Consider the following 17958-nt stretch of genomic DNA (forward strand, 5'->3'; position numbering starts at 1 on the left):
GAAAAGTGAAATGGCTCTAACACTGTAATAGATAACAAGGAGCTGATTATGTAACAGAAAGACAAGGGACCTCTACAGAGTTGGACCAGGCAGAGAAAATCTGAAAACAATTGAAACCAATTCAAACACAGACTTCAGGCTGAAGTGAACATAGTAAACTCATGCCTAATACCAGCCTAACAACAATTGCAGCAACTCCAGGGCAGAAGCTTACCACTGTACATACAGTACAAGGTAAAGATGGAACTGCACACAGCCCAAGTAGCACATGAGGTGTTCAAGCTTGACATTTATTGGCACTGAAGCTTGACATTGCAAAAGATTTACCTCACTATGCATACAGCGCATACAAGATAGAGATGATGTGAGATGAAGTAGATAAGAAATAGCATAAGAATAATAGAAACTTTCCAGCCGAGTGAGTCCTCTCTTGACATCAGCTTCCAATAAAGGGAAAATTTGTTCTGAAGGTACACTCTGAGGTCTGTGAGGATTCTTTGCATCTACAATTTCCCCTTACACTGGGGTTCCTTCTCTTCCTCCCCTAAACACAGAATGTTCATAATCCATTCTATACTAAACATTTTTCAAAACTCTACCAGTGTCATGCAATTCTTAGTCTTTTTTGTTTTACAAAGCATTTGAGATACTTAAGCAACACTGACTCAACAATCAAATAATTCTAGTGTTTTTCCTGTATCTTCATTTTTGGCTTCCATATTTACCCAGTTATCAGTTCTTTGTTGCTATTTAATTTCAGGCTTTTCCTTTTGTTATTAATTTCATTTCACGCTTTTTCTTCACTTCATACTTTTCTACTTTTATTCCCATCCTCAATCAGAATAACAAGTCACCGACTTTAAAATAGTAAACTTTCTCTCCTACTAGATGCTCTTCAACCTAAACATTTCTGGTTTTCATTTCTGATTCCAGTAACACTACTGTTTTTTAATACAATTCATGCATTTGAATATTATCCTCCTAATAGCAATTCCCACTGCTTTTTTCAAGCCTAGTAAATTGCAGCATTTAAAGTAATTGGTTGTGACTCTGCATGCCTAAATGCCTTTAATGATCTGCATAGATTGTATGGAAACAACAACCAAGTTTTAATTTGGGACCAAACAAGTTTCTATAAATGCAGCCCGTAAGTGTGATAGTGACACAAAGTGATCACTCTTCACCTGCATTTATTAAGGAAAAAGGTGCTGCCAATTCTATAGAAAAACAGAGTAGATTGTCCAAAGAGTAATGAAGGGGGATAAGAATCTCTTAAATTGCTGGGACTTTTGAAGGTTTAAACCTTGGAGGGTATAAGACCATAAGACATAGGTGCAGAATTAGGCTATTCGGACCATCATGTCTGCTCCTCCATTCCATCATAGCTGATTTCCTAAACTCCTCAACCCCATTCTCCTGTCCTCTTCCTGCAAACTTTGATGCCCCAGACAAAATCCTTCCATTCATTCACATGAAGTTCCCAAGGGAAGAAAAATGTAAATGCTATATCTTTGCTCAAAAGAGTTATATTTGTTTTAATGATAATCACACTTTATAAACTTTGCACTGTGAGAAACCAATGAACTGACAATCCTATCCTTTATTGAAACATATCATGTTGATTGTGAGAATTGGCAAGTGTGCATGTAACCGAATGATCACGCAGAGAATCGACTTGGCATCCCGTGTATGGCTGGCACTCTTTTGGTCGTGGACTTTCAAATGAGCATGTTTTTGCCTCGGTAGGCCCAGTTTAGAACTTCCACACTAAGTTGCTCAGTATGTACCACTACTAACACGACTTGGTAAAAACGTTTAATTATATTGTTCCATTGTCCTTCTTACTTCACACATATGCTTACATTTGGTGACAAGGGTCAAAAAAAAAAAATGGTTGCTCTACTCCAAACACCCAATCCATTTTGGGCGACAGCTAATATAAAACCGATGCTTAGAATCTGGCTACAATGGAAAAAATCTTCCTAGACTACATAGAACTCCTACCAATTTTAACACCAGTGGCAAAGCTGGAGGAGACAATGAAACACAGACTGCTCCACTTGCACCTGGCAGAACTCAGGTAGAAATACTTTGTTGCCCTGCACCTACAGAATGAATCTGAATATTCAACATGTTTGAGGCCTTAGATGATGCTTAGAAGATGTAGGACAATGTCTTTATAGCCTGCCTCAAGTTCTCAGTTACAGTAGACGCCTGATGCAAACATAGATAATTATATCACATGACGGACTCTAACTGGACAGGAATACATGTACAAAGATATTGCCCCAAATAAATTTGAAGTGATCCTTAACAAAACGTTAATTGTTGGAGTCCAAGATGGGAGGACACAGGAGCACCTCCTGTTCAAAAAGCATGATTTGTCCTAAGACAATTTCTATCAGCTGACACAGATTCAGCTACCCCCTCCTCATCACCAATTCAGGCAGTACCCAAGTAAGAGCCCCTTTTGAAACTGTCAATGTATGCCAGCAGATACTGACCCACAGTCAACAGTGTTCACAGAGATCAAATAAGCCTCCACAGAGATGCCATTGCTGGCAGGAAAGCCATGCCCAATGGTCTAATTGCAAGCATCAAAGGACATTCAGCTGGCTCTTTCAGAAGGTAGGGTACATAAAAATTCTACTATTTTCCCATGGCACATTGCTTTGCTAAGCAATATGCCACGGGAAAACAGCAGAATTCGCCCATCAACTCCATGTAAGGAAACAGCCGGAATAAAGAAGTGTGCACTATTTTCCAAACCCATGACATGAATCACTGAAATCAGCCTCCTTACTTGGTTACACATACAGTGGACAACATGCCTGTGAAACCAGAACTTATCATTCTGCAACTACACTTGATATAGTGTGAACGTTTGTGGTGTCTTCTTGGCAGAAGAGGTTCAAAAGGAAGACATGCTTCATTTACCTGTGCATGTGATCAAGGGAGTCAAGGGTCTAATTTGCTGGGCAGAAATTGTATTAAAAAATATGCCATTTGTGCTGTCCTGCACCAATCGTATATGAGGGAATCCTGCATTGAATTCCTATTGCAAAAGCACCAGTGGGTTTTCCAAACTGATGCTTCGGCTCAATACTGTGGTTTGTTGGTCAAGTATAAGCTTAAGGAAAAGTTTTACTAAGCCAGAGTATCTACCTGCTTTTCCCCTTTCACTTTTAACAGTTGAGAGGCACCTAATAATGTGGCTACAGAGCACATGTTTGTGGTCTGCTGCTGTAGCCCATCAACTTCAAGGTAGTTGTGCTGTGCATTCAGAGGTGCTCTTCTGTGCACCACTGTTGTAATATGTGGTTCTTTGAGTTACTATTGCCTTCCTGTCAGCTTCAATGCCTGGCCATTCTCCTCTGACCTCTCTCATTAACAAGACATTTTCACTCACAGAACTGCTACTCAATGGATTTCTCTCTCTCTTACACCCCCCCCCCCACCCCCACCATTCTCTTTAAACTCCATAGAGCTGGGATTCTCAACATCTTTATTCTACAGGTCATATGCCATTAACCAAGGAGTCCATGGAACCCAGGTTGGGAACACCTGCTCCAGAGACATGAAAATCCCAGATGAGTAGTTTCTGAGATACTCAAGCCACCCTGTTTGGCACCCATAATAATTCCAGTCAAAAATCACTCAGATCACATTACTTCCATATTCTGATGTTTGGTCTGAACAAATCAACCTCTTGACCATGTCTGCATACTTTTTAATGCACTGAATTAGTGCCACATAATTGGTTGATTAGGTATTTGCATGAATAAGCAGATCCACAGGTGCACCTAATAAAATGGCTACTGAATATACATACCAGCCTCTAATCAGCAGGAACTGTTTAATAACCTAAAATGCATCCATCATTCTCATGACCACTTCTAGTACTCTGGAATTCAAATGATCAGACTTGGATAATTATTAAATTTTAAATCCCATTAACTTCTACATCATTTAGGAAATGAGTTCAGCTTTATTTCCCCTCTAATAAATTGATTATTTTTTTTCTGATTCAGGAATGATGCTGTATCAAAAGTGAACTGGAGTACAAAATGGATGATTAGGCAGGCCACTCTGCAATTCATATAGTATTCAATAATTACACTTTGTACTGTTAAATTGGTGTTTTTCCCCAGATGAAGGGAGCAACTAATTTGCTTTGAACTGAATTTACCTTCTCATTCACTGCTTTAAGCAAAATCAATTAACATTTGAATTTTGGTATCCTCCTCGACCTTAACCTAATTGTATCTTAACCGTAGAGGCGATCCATTTCCATCTCTATCTCAGTTTATACTGCAGAGTACAGAAGCACAAACATTGAGCCAGAGGGATCCAAGATTCATGGAAGATCCAAGTACAAATTTGTTGCATCCTAGTAAGATTCATCATATGCCAAACTAAAAAATAATGGTGTTAAATCAGTGAAGGAACAGCACATTAGCACTGCTCAAAAGTAATATACAGAATGAAGGCTTTAACCTATGGCTCACGATTCCAAAATACTAATTGCAATCCATTGCTTGATTCGGGAATTCATTTTTTTTCTTGAGATAAAGCTTTGGAAAGAAGCCCTGTATTATGTTTTTGGCCAGTTCACAAGACCTTCATATGATATCCGTGCAAGCCACTCTATGCTATCCAGAGAATTAGAAACATAGAAAACCTAAAGCACAATACAGGCCCTTCGGTCCAGAATATTGTGCTGAACATGTCCCTACCCTAGAAATTACTAGGCTTAGCTATAGCCCTCTATTTTTCTAAACTCCATGTACCTATCTAAATCTCTCTTAAAAGATCCTATTGTATCTGCCTCCATCACCTTTGTCAGCAGCCCATTCCACGCACTCACCACTCTGAGTAAAAAGCTTAACCGTGACATCTCCTCTGTATCTACTCCCCAGCACCTTAAACTCGTGCCCTCTTGTGGCAACCATTTCAGCCCTGGGAAAAAGCCTCTGACTATCCACAAGATCAATGCCTCTCAACATCTTATACACCTCTATCAGGTTACCTCTCATCCTCCGTCGCTCAACCTATTCTAATAAGGCATGCTCCCCAATCCAGGCAACATCCTTGTAAACCTCCTCTGCACCCTTTCTATGGCTTCCACATCCTTCCTGTAGTGAGGCGACCAGAACTGAGGACAGTACTCCAAGTGGGGTCTGACCAGGGTCCTATATAGCTGCAACATTACCTCTCGGCTCCCAAATTCAATTCCACGATTGATGAAAGCCGATACACCATACACCTTCTTAACCACAGAATCAACTTGCGCAGCTTCTTTGAGCGTCCTATGGACTTGGACCCCAAGATCCCTCTGATCCTCTACACTGCCAAGAGTCTTACCATTAATACTATATTCTGCCATTATATTTGACCTACCAAAATGAACCACTTCACACTTAAATGGGTCGAACTCCATATGCCACTTCTCAGCCCAGTTTTGCATCCTATCAATGTCCCGCTGTAACCTCTGACAGCCCTCCACACTAACCACAACACCTCCAACGTTTGTGTCATCAGCAAACTTACTAACCCATCTCTACACTCAGGTCATCTATAAAATTCACAAAGAGTAAGGATCCCAGAACAGATCCCTGAGGCACTCCACTGGTGACAGAACTCCATGCAGAATATGACCAGTCTACAACCACTCTTTGCCTTCTGTAGGCAAGCCAGTTCTGGATCCTCAAAGCAATGTCCCCTTCGATCCCATGCCTCCTTACTTTCTCAATAAGCCTTGCATGGGGTAGCTTATCAAATGCCTTGCTGAAATTCATATACCCTACATCTACTACTCTTCCTTCATCAAAATGTTTAGTCACATCCTCAAAAAATTCAGTCAGGCTCGTAAGGCAACACCTGCCATTGACAAAGCTGTGCTGATTATTCCTAATCATATTATACCTTCCAAATGTTCGTAAATCCTGCCTCTCAGGATCTTCTCCATCAACTTACCAACCACTGAGGTAAGACTCACTGGTCTATAATTTCCTGAGCTATCTTTACTCCCTTTCTTGAATAAAGGAACAACATTCACAAACCTCCAATCCTCTGGAACCTCTCCTGTCCCTATTGATGATGCAAAGATCATTGTCAGAGGCTCAGCAATCTGCTCCCTCACCTCCCACAGTAGCCTGGAGTACACCTCATCCGGGCCAGGCAACTTATCCGACTTGATGCTTTCCAAAAGCTCCAGCACATCCTCTTTCTTAATATCTACATGCTCAAGCTTTTCAATCTGCTGCAAGTTGCCATTATTATCACCAAGAGCCTTTTCCATAGTGAATATGAAGTATTCATTAAGTATGTCTGCTATTTCCTCTGGTTCCATACACACTTTTCCACTGTCACATTTGATAGATCCTATTCTTTCATGTCTTACCTCCTTCTCTTCACATACTTATAGAATGCCTTGGAGTTTTCCTTAATCCTGCCTGCCAAGGCTTTCTCATGGCCCCTTCTGGCTCTCCTAATTTCCTTCTTAAGCTCCTTCCTGTTATCCTTATAATCTTTTAAATCTCTAACATTACCTAGCTCTCTGAACCTATTGTAAGCTTTTCTTTTCTTCTTGAGCAGATTTATTACAGCCTTTGTACACCACGATTCCTGCACCCTACCATATCTTTTGTCTCATTGGAACGTACCTATGCAGAACTTCACACAAATATTCTCTGATCATTTGCTACATTTCTTCCATACTTTTCTTTGAGAACATTCTTTCCAATTTCCTGCCTGATAGCCTCATAATTCCCCTTACTCCAATTAAATGTTTCTAACTTGTTTGTTCCTATCTCTCTCCAATGCAATGGTAAAGGAGATAGAATTATGATCACTATCTCCAAAATGCTCTCCCACTGATTGATCTGACACTTGACCAGGCTCATTTTCCAATACCAAATCAAGTACAGCCTCTCCTCTTATAGGCTTATCTATATATTGTGTCAAGAAACCTTCCTGAACACACCTAACAAACTCCATCTCATCTAAACCCCTTGCTCTAGGGAGATGCCTATCTAATTTGGGAAATTAAAATCTTCTATCACAACAACTTTGTTATTATTACACCTTTCCAGGATCTGTTTCCCTAAATGGTCCTCGTTATCCCTGTTACTATCGTGCGGCCTATAAAAAAAACACCCAGTAAAATTATTGACCCTTTCCTGTTCCTAATCTCCACCCACAGAGACTCCGTAGACAATCCCTCCATGACGTTCACCTTTTCTGCAGCCGTGACCCTATCTCTGATCAACAGTGCCACACCCCCTACCTCTTTTGTCTCCCTCCCTGTCCTTTCTGAAACATCTAAAACCTGCACTTGAAGTAACCATTCCTGTCCTGAGCCATCCAAGTCTCTGTAATGGCCACCACATCGTATCTCCAAATACTGATCCACACTCTAAGCTCATCCACTTTGTTCACAACACTCCTTGCGTTAAATTAGATACATCTCAAACCTTCGGTCTGAGCGCGTCCCTTCTCTATCACCTGCCTATCCTCCCTCTCGCACAGTCTCCAATCTTTCTCTATTTGAAAGCCAGACACCTCTTCCCCAATCTCTTCAGTTTGGCACCTGAGAACATCTCTACCACATACAAACCTTTGATTTCTGTCCACATAAGCAGTCCTCGCATGACCTTTATCCTCCTCCACCTCACAATCTGCTCTTAACACTCTGGTTCCCCTCTCCATGCAAATCTAGTTTAAACCCTCCAGAGCAGCACTAGCTAACCTACCCGCAAGGATGTTAGTCCCCTTCCAGTTCAGGTGCAAACCATCCCGTTGGAACAGGTCCCACCTTCCCTGGAACAAAGCCCAATTGTCCAGAAACATGAAGTCCTCCCTCCTGCACCATCTCCTTAGCCACGTATTTAGCTGCATTATCTTCCTATTTCTAGCCTCACTAGCACGTGGCACTGGGAGCAATCCTGAGATTGCAACCCTGGAAGTCCTGTCCTTCAACTTTGCACCTAACTCCCTAAACTCTCTTTGCAGGACCTCCTCCTTCTTCCTATCCATGTCATTGATCCCTATATGGACCACGACATCTGGCTGCTCACCCTCTTCAGAATACAGAGAACTCGATCCAAGATATCGCAGACCCTGGCACCAGGGAGGCAATAGACCATCCAGGATTCTCAATCTTTCCCACAAAACTGCTTCTCTGACCGTCTATCGAATCCCCTATCACTACTGCTCTCCTTTTTACCCTCCTTCCTTTTTGAGCTGAGGATCCAGTCTCCATGCCAGAGATGCGACCACAACTTGTCCCAGGTAGGTCATCCCCATCAACAGTATCCAAAACTGTATACTTATTGTTGTGAGAATGACCACAGGGGTGCTCTACTCTTCCTGTCTATTCCCCTTCCCTCTCCTGACAGTCACCCAGCTACCTGCCTCCTGAATTTTAGGGGTGACTACCTCCCTGAAACTCATCTATTTCTGCCTCTGCCTCACGAATGATCCGAAGTTCATCCAGCTCCAGTTCCCTAACTCGGTTTGTCAGGAGCTGCAGCTGGATGCACCTTTTACAGGTGTAGTCATCAGGGACAATTGTGCTGTCCCTGACTTCCCACATACATATGGAGCACTCAACTACCCTAACTGCTGCCTCCATTACCTACTAACTTGGAGCAAGCTCGTCCTCAGCCTCTGCTCGAGCCAAAGCCTCAAAGCACCACTCCTACCCTAAGCCACTCACACACCGGCTGCTCCTCTTCTGTTACCAGTCCTTTTATTTGTCCCTGCCAATTATCTCATGAGCCCTTCACTCCTCCTCAAATTCTTTCCCCATATTTACCATTCATGAATTATGGAATTCTACACCCTGCAGAAGGCGTAGAATTTTCCCCCAAAGAAACTTTTGAGTAGGTTCTTGAAATGTTTTCTTTGACCTCTTTGGAATTCTCTCCTAGTCACAGAGTTTGGAGTAGATTGCTTGCTTCAGTAGTTAGCAGTAAAGCACTTGGATGTTGTGATATGCAATGGAGATGCTCAAGTGTAGTCACAAGTTATCTGAACAGAAGCGTGGCTCTTGAACTTTATCTGGCTATGGCTGAAGTAACTAATATAATTCTGGACACCAGGAAAGAAAACATCTGATTCGACTACAAGAGACATTGTCAGGATGGGAAAATTGCATATATGAAGAAAGATTAGATAATCTAGGATTATTTTCAATGGAAAAGAAGATGGTAAAAAGAAACTTAAGATGAAAAAATTGTGAAAGGTCTAGAAACACCAGATGCATTTTCTTCAGTTAAGGATCAAAAACCCTGCAGCACCAATATAAAATAATAGAAAGACAGGAGGGAGACAGGGACAAAACCATCACCAAGACAGCAAGGAAGATTTGGAACTCTCTGCCTGAAAAAGTAGGAGAGGAAGAAACCTTCATGACTTTTATATATTAATAAAAGAGTCAAATGTGCATCTGAGGAGCTATGACCTGCAAGGCTACTAAATGCTGGAAGGTGAGATTAGGCAGTGTCACTCTTTCAGGATCAGTACAGAGATTTGGAATGTGTTATAAATGCTTATGATTCCAAGTTACAAAGCATTCCAACTTGGAAATATATTTCAGTTCCCTCACTATGAGTGGATCTAACTTCAGGAACTCAGCTGCATTACCTGAGTATCTACACTAAAAAGTTCAAAGGTTAAACATTTTTTCTTGGGACTGCAGAATGACAACTACAAAAAGAAAACTGCTATGGGGTGCACTCCCAGCAGACTGCTGGACCAGGCTGTCAGCAGCATTCAACTTCAAGAATGTAATAAATTAATACAGTACGAGAACATAAGAAATAGGAGCAGGAGTAGGCCATCTGGCCCATCGAGCCTGTTCCACCATTCAATAAGATCATGGCTGACCTGAAATTACTGAGAGCCTTCTGAAGAGTTCAAAGAACTTCAATACCACTGTCAAACTGGTATCCTGTGTGCCACAGATATTAAAAAGTGCAGGTAGGACACACTGCAAGAGTTTGTGAAAGAGGTACAATAATTAGACACGCTGGAGGCAGGAAGCATGTTCCCGCTGATGGGTGAGTCCAGAACTAGAGGCCACAGTTTAAGAATAAGTGGTAGGCCATTTAGAACAGAGATGCGGAAAAACTTTTTCACCCAGACAGTGGTGGATATGTGGAATGCTTTGCCCCAGAAGGCAGTGGAGGCCAAGTCTCTGGATGCATTCAAGAGAGAGTTGGAGCTCTTATAGATAGCGGGGTCAAGGGATATGGGGAGAGGGCAGGAACAGGGTACTGACTGTGTATGATCAGCCATGATCACAGTGAATGGTGGTGCTGGCTAGAAGGGCCGAATGGCCTACTCCTGCACCTACTGTCTATTGTAATTGGAAGAAAACTATGGTTCTCCATTGGTGGCGTCTCTTTCTTGCTGTGCGGCTTGGTAATTCAATAACTCCAGGTGTGGCCTGGAAGACGTGCACCTTTGGGGTGCGACCCTGTAGATAACACGATTCCTTACCAATATTGCTGATTGAAGTGTTGTGGGAGATTGAAACATTGAGGCAGCAGGCAGTGTGCACTGCTGTTGGAAGTCCGCTGTACTCCAGCAATCTCTCTCCCCCTCTTTAAGGTGACGAGTCCTCGAGTCAGGGGGCTTGGAGAAGCAACATGGAAGATTGTAACATTAAAACCGTGAGCTGTTGGGCTCTCTCTCTCCCCCTCACTAGTGAGACAGTTTGTTTGAGATGTCAATGTGTTAGGATGGTCAGTAGTTATTGGTGGACACTAGATCATTGTCTCTTTGGGGGCTCTGCTATTGCATGCATGGTGGGTGGTGGAGGGGGTTGATGCTTTTGCTGCTGCTTGCACATGGGGGGGGGGTTTGGGATTCTAATGTTTTCTGTCATTCATTCTTTGGGTCTCCCCCCCCGTTTCATGGATATTTGCAGAGTAAGAATTTCATGTTGTATACTGTATACATGTTTTGATATTAAATCAAATCATTTGAAAGTAAGAAATAGAGTTGTAAAAGTGGTGGTGAGTACAACTATTTTATTACCGTAGATTCTGGATTTTAAGCCGCTACTTTTTTCCCACATTTTGAACAGCTTTGAACTTTGTGGCCTTTAATACGGAGCGGCTAATACATGATTTTTTTCATGCCGCCTTGTAAACATTTTGCCTCATAACAGTAGACCAATAAAATTGATGAGTAGTTCACAGAGGTCCAATGAAATTGTACGATAAATCAAGCGCACTTTCACAATTAAATTATTGTAAATCAGTCATTTGTACTCACCCTCATCAACATGGAAAACACTCGAAGCATTGTGCTGCCTTATGGCAGTTATTTAGTTTATAATATTTTCGCTTAGTAATACATTTTCTAGTTAAAGTTAGAAGAGTTTTAACTATATTTGTTTTCTGTACTACATCGCGGGATGCTATGACGTCACACCCGGTTTCGCGGTGTCTTGTGGGAAAAATGCCGTTTGCGATAAACGGGACGGCGGAGCGAAAACGCTGCTTTTAAGTTAAAGGCGATCAATAACTTTTCCTGGTAGGCTGCAGTATATATATTTTTTACCAGTCGTTAGGAGATATTGGAATGTTGTTCAGTAAAGAAGTATACGCAACGTATATTTAAAAGTAGCCGCGTTACGGGCACGGTTCGAAAAAAAGCATTTGCAATATGTATTTGTTTTTGTTACCATATGGATTTAATTAAAAGTTAAAAAATCCTCACGTGTAATATCTTTCTGTGTAAATATCTCATATTACAACGTGGGACACCTGCGGCCGAAAATCCGGTGCGGCCTTTACAATTAAAAAATTGATTTTATTTCTAAAATTAGAGCCAGCGGCTTTTAATCAGGTGCGCTCTGTAGTCCGGAATCTACGGTAGTTTAACTCTTACAAGGTTACATAATATTTTGCAGTTTCACAAAACTTTTGGTGAAAACTGAAATGCCAGCTTTGATCTACTTCCCATTTTTTTTTCCAAATTATTGTGTTGCTGGAGAACAGACATTTTCTAATAACTGCATTGTGAATAATCCAAGATTTAAGAAAATAAAAACAAATGCCATTGCAGCAAATTCCTTTACTAGGATTCTGTTCTCATGTTTTGCACTCAGACTGCACTTTCCTTATTAAGTCCATGATATTTTTAATTAGCACCAGAAACACATAATATCCATTTCCACCACCTCACCACTGCAATGCAGTGAACAAATGTTATCGATGCCACTGGTTGGATGCTTAAGATAATAATCAGCTGGCAGTAGACCTTACCTCAGTTCTTATGCAATAAAAAGATGCTAAAATTTAAAAACTCAGTAAATGCTAGAAAACAGATCCCTGGTAAGAGAAACAGTTAACACCGGAGATAAAAAAAAAATTGATAGATGCTGCCTGACCTACTGAGTTTTTTTAAAAAGCATTTTCCGTTAGTCATTCTTACTTAGCTGTTAAAGGCATGATAACATGTCTGTGACTTACATATGTAAAATTCATTTTACTATACTCACATCTTTCAACCACAAAAGCAGCCAAAGAACTACTGCAATTCTGATATTCAGGCAGGTTAGCAGTCAGCTTGTCAAAAACTTCTCTGCAGGCTATGGAAACAGCTTTGTAATACAAATTTCTTCCTTCTACAAGAAGATATTGAAGGAACAATGTATCCATATATGGAAAACATCTATATATCCAAATATTATATTGAAATAATTACAGTAAAATATGACTTCAGACCAAAAGTACCTTGATATATTAGAGCAGACGGAAAATGAAACATAAATATTAAATGAATCATTGAAGTCACAGAAAAGATATTTACTTTTTATTTACATTTTCCAAATCACTGTCAAGACTTAAGTTAATAATCAGTTTTCACTACCATAAACAAGTGGCAGAACCAAAACTAATTCAAAGATGCCTGCAGAGCTGGTCTTAAAATTGATGAGAAAAAATTTTAAATCTGTTCTGCAAAAGGGCTGAAAGAGAAATGAGATTAATATGGTTTATTTCACAAAAGAGCAGTAAATTACTTAAGCAATTCCACTGTCCACTGTGCAGCAAAGCAATAGGCTCCATGGCCCAATGTCCATACTAATCATTGAACACATCCAGTTTACCACTATTTGATCTATAGCCTTCTAAACCTCAGCTGGATGCTTAAGCTTTGTGAAAATAGCTACCTCCAATACATATTTCAGATTCCAGCAATGCTGAAAAGAAGTTTCTCCTCAGAACCTCTCCAAACCTCCAACACTCTATGTATAGTATAGCAACTCTCAATGTTATATTGATTTTAAACACCTCCATCCAGCCTGATAAACGATTCTTACCATCTATCCTTTCTACTCCCTCTCAATTTTGTGTACCTCAGCCCCTTTAGCTCCAGGGAGAACAACCCAGCCAATCTCTCTTTATAAATGAAATACTTCATTTCAGACAGCATCCTAGTGACTCTCCTCTGTACCAACTCCAGCACAATCATATCCTTCCTGAACATGATCTCTTCTCTCTTATATTTATGACAGAAGAAAGCAAATGACTTGCATGCCTTTTTTAGAATCACTTTATATACTGGTGCAGCCATTTTCAGTGATCTACGAAACTCTCATGACTCCGGTTCATCAGCACCTTCAAGGTTCCTAGCATTTACGTTGTATCCTCTACCCTTATTTTATCTTCCAAAATGTATCACTTAGCACTAACTAAGGTTCAGTTCCATCTACAATTTCTCCTTTCAACCTTTCAGCTGATCACGCTGTAGCCTATGCAGCCTTTCCTTGAAATGTACACCCCATATTACGAATCACACCTTCTGCATTCACATCCAAACCATTAACGTATTTGACAAACATCAAAGGTCACAGCACCAACCTTTGTCACATACCATTACTCACAGACTTCCAATCAGAAAAGTAACCCTCCACCACCACTCTGCCCATCAATAATCCAAACTTATATCAATTTTGTCAGTTTATCCCATAAATTCAGTCAAATTAGTGATATAGGATTTCCCACTACCATGACTATCCCTAATCAAACCTTATCAAGTACAAATAAATCCCATTCCTTAATATTTTTTCAAATAATTCCTACCCTAGATTCAAGATTGATTGCCCTGAAGTTACCAGGGTTATCCCTGATGTATTTGCTATTCTCTAGGCATGTACTTCATCTCTACCTAGGAAAGATGTAAAACTATCAGTGTTCTAGCCATCTTTTCTCTCGCCTATAGCAAACTGGGATATATCGCATCACGCTCCAGTGATTTATCCAATTTTATGAGCTCCAAGAACATCTAACATCTCCTCCTCCTTAATGTGAATGTCTGGAGTATCACCCTCCCTTTCCCTGAACTCGTCTATGTACCTCATCTATGATAGGTTGCTCTCCCTGGAAATAAGGAGGCTGAGGAGTAACTTAACAGAGATACAACAAGATGAAAAAAAAATTCTTTAGAAACATAGAAAACCTACAGTGCAATGCAGGCCCTTTGGCCCACAAAGCTGTGCTGAAAATGTCCTGACCTTAGAAATTACCTAGGGTTACCCATAGTCCTCTATTTTTCTGAGCTCCATGTACCTATCCAGGAGTCTCTTAAAAGACCCTATCGTATCTGCCTCCACCACCGTAGCCAGCAGCCCATTCCACGAACTCACCACTCTCTGCATAAAAAACTTGCCCCTGACAACTCTGTATTTACATCCAAGCACCTTAAAACTGTGTCGTGCTAGCCACTTTGGCCCCGGGAAAAAGCCTCTGACTATCCACATGATCAATGCCTCTCATCTTATATGCCTCTATCAGGTCACCTCTCATCTTCCATCGCTCCAAGAAAAAAGGCGGAGTTCACTCAACTTGTTGTCACAAGGCATGCTCCCTAATCCAGGCAACATCCTTGTTAATCTTCTCTGCACCCTTTCTATGGTTTCCACATCTTTCCTTTAGTGAGGTGACTAGAACTGAGCACAGTACTCCAGGTGGGGTCTGACCAGGGTCATATAGCTGTAACATTACCTCTCGGCCCCTAAACTCAATGCATAATTGATGAAAGCGGAAGCACAGCATGCTTTCAGAACCACAAAGTCAACCTGCGCAGCAGCTTTGAGCGTCCAATGGACTCGGACCCTAAGATCCCTCTGATCCTCCACAATGCCAAGAGTCTTACCATTAATACTATATTCTACCATCATATTTGACCTACCAAACTGAACCACCTCACACTTATCTGGGTTGAACTCCATGTCACTTCTCAGCCCAGTTTTGCAGCCTATCAATGTCCTGCTGTAACCTCTGACAGCCCTTCACACTACCACAACACCCCCAACCTTTGTGTCATCAGCAAATTTACTAACCCATCCCTCCACTTCCTCATCCATTTATAAAAATCACAAAGAGTAAGGGTCCCAGAACAGATCCCTGAGGCACACCACTCGTCACCCACCTCCACACAGAATATGACCTTCTGTGGGCAAGCCTGTTCTGGATCCCATGCCTCCTTACTTTCTCAATAAGCCTTGCATAGGGTACCTTGTCAAATGCCTTGCTGAAATCCATATACACTATGTCTACTGCTCTGCCTTCATCAATGTGTTTAGTCACATCCTCAAAAAATTCAATCAGGCTTACAGGCACAACCAGCCTTTGACAAAGTCATGCTGACTATTCCTAATCATATTATGCCTCTCCAAATGTTCATAAATCCTGCCTCTCAGGATCTTCTTCATCAACTTATCAACCACTGAAGTAAGACTCACTGGTCTCTAATTTCCTGGGCTATCTCTATTCCCTTTCTTGAATAATGGATCAACATCTGCAACCCTCCAATCTTCCAGAACCTGTCCCCTCCCCATTGATGATGCAGAGATCATCGCCAGAGATTCAGCAATCTCCTCCCTCATCTCCCACAATAGCCTGGGGTATGTCTTGTCTGGTCCCGGTGACTTATCCAACTTGATGCTTTTCAAAAGTTCCAGCACATCCTCTTTCTTAATATCTACGTGCTCAAGCTTTTCAGTCTGCTGTAAGTCATCCGTACAATCACAAGATCTTTTTCCATAGTGAAGAGTAAAGCCAATTACTCATTAAATACCTCTGCCATCTCATCCAGTCCCATACAAACTTTTCCACTATCACACTTGATTGTTCCTATTCTCTCATGTCTTATCCTCTTGCTCTTGACATACTTGTAAAATGCCTTGGGATTTTCCTTAATCCTGTCGGCCAAGGCCTTCTCATGGCCCCTTCTGGGCTCTCCCAATTTCTTTCTTAAGCTCCTTCCTGCTGGCTTTATAATCCTCTAGACCTCTACCATTACCTAGTTTTTTGAACCTTCCGTAAGCTCTTCTTTTCTTCTTGACTAGATTTACTACAGCCTTTGTACACCACGGTTCCGATACCCTACCATCCTTTCTCTGTCTCATTGGAACATATCAATGCAGAACTCCTCGCAAATATCCCCTGAACATTTGCCACATTTCTTCCGTACATTTCCCTGAGAACATCTGTTCAAAATTTATGCTTCCAAGTTCCTGCCTGATAGCCTCATATTTCCCCTTATTCCAATTAAACACTTCCCTAACTTGTCTGTTCCTATCCTCTCCAATGCTATGGTAAAGGAGATAGAATTGTGCTCACTCTCTCCAAAAGGCTCTCCCACTGAGAGACCTGACATTTGACCAGGTTCATTTCCCAATACCAGATCAAGTACAGCCTCTCCTACTGTAGTCTTATCAGCATATTGTGTCAAGAAACCTTCCTGAACAGACCTAACAAACTCCACCCCATCTAAACCCCTCGGTCTAGGGACATGCCAATCGATATTTGGGAAATTAAAATCTCCCACCAGGACAACATTGTTATTATTACACCTTTCCAGAATCTGTCTTCCTATCTGCTCTCATGTTCCTGTTACTATGAGTGATCTATAAAAAACACCCAATAGAGTTATTGACCCCTTCTGGTTCCTAATTTCCACCCACAGAGACTCCGTAGATTAAATCTCCATGTCTTCCTCCTTTTCTACAGTCGTGACACTAACTCTGATCAACAGTACCATGCCCCCGCCTCTTTTGCCTCCCTCCCTGTCCTTTCTGAAACATCTAAAGCCTGTAACCTGAAGTAGCCATTCCTGCCCCTGAGCCATACCAGTCTCTGTATAGGTCACAACATTATAGCTCCAAGTACTGATCCACACTCATCTGCTTTATTCATAATATTCCATCCTTCTCTATCACCTGCCTATCCTCCCTCTTGCACTGTCTCCAAGCATTCTCTATTTGTGAACCAACTGCCTCTTCCTCCGTCTCTTCAATTCCGTTTCCACCACCCAGCAGCCCTAGTTTAAACTCTCCCAATAGCCTTAGCAAATCTCCCTGCCAGGATATTGGTCCCTCTGGGATTCAAGTGCACAAGTGCAACCCGTCCTTTTTGTACAGGTCACTCCTGCCCCAAAAGAGATCCCAATGATACAGAAATCTGAATCCCTGCCTTCTGCACCAATCCCTCAGCCATGCATTGATCCTCTACCTCACTCTATTCCTATATTTGCTGCCACTTGACACAGGCAGTAATCCCGAGATTGCTACCTTTGTGGTCCTGCTTCTCAAGTTCCTTCCTATCCCTGTAGTCTACTTTCAGGACTTCTGCCCTTTTCCTGCCTACGTCGTTGGTACCAATATGTACCACGACCTCTGGCTGTTCTCCTTCTCCTTCAGAAACTGCCCTGACCCTGGCACCCAGGAGGCAAACTAGATGATAGATAGATAGATAGATACTTTATTCATCCCCATGGGGAAATTCAACTTTTTTCCAATGTCTCATACACTTGTTGTAGCAAAACTAATTACATACAATACTTAACTCAGTAAAAAATCTGATATGCATCTAAATCACTATCTCAAAAAGCATTAATAATAGCTTTTAAAAAGTTCTTAAGTCCTGGCGGTAGAAT

The 17958-nt window shown here is 41.4% G+C and overlaps 1 protein-coding gene across 4 annotated transcripts in view; it reads right to left on the minus strand.

Annotated features, from left to right (window-relative positions):
- adad1 (adenosine deaminase domain containing 1 (testis-specific)) overlaps nucleotides 1–17958 on the minus strand; it is a 73985-nt gene that overhangs the window by 25666 nt on the left and 30361 nt on the right. For all 4 annotated transcript variants that reach the window (XM_073042842.1, XM_073042840.1, XM_073042839.1 and 1 more), the window contains one exon: nucleotides 12518–12643. In XM_073042842.1, the coding sequence (XP_072898943.1) occupies nucleotides 12518–12643 (126 nt within the window). The remainder of the gene's footprint in view (nucleotides 1–12517; nucleotides 12644–17958) is intronic.

Source organism: Hemitrygon akajei, chromosome 4 (assembly GCF_048418815.1).
Source record: "Hemitrygon akajei chromosome 4, sHemAka1.3, whole genome shotgun sequence".
Classification (NCBI taxonomy): Eukaryota; Metazoa; Chordata; class Chondrichthyes; order Myliobatiformes; family Dasyatidae; genus Hemitrygon; species Hemitrygon akajei.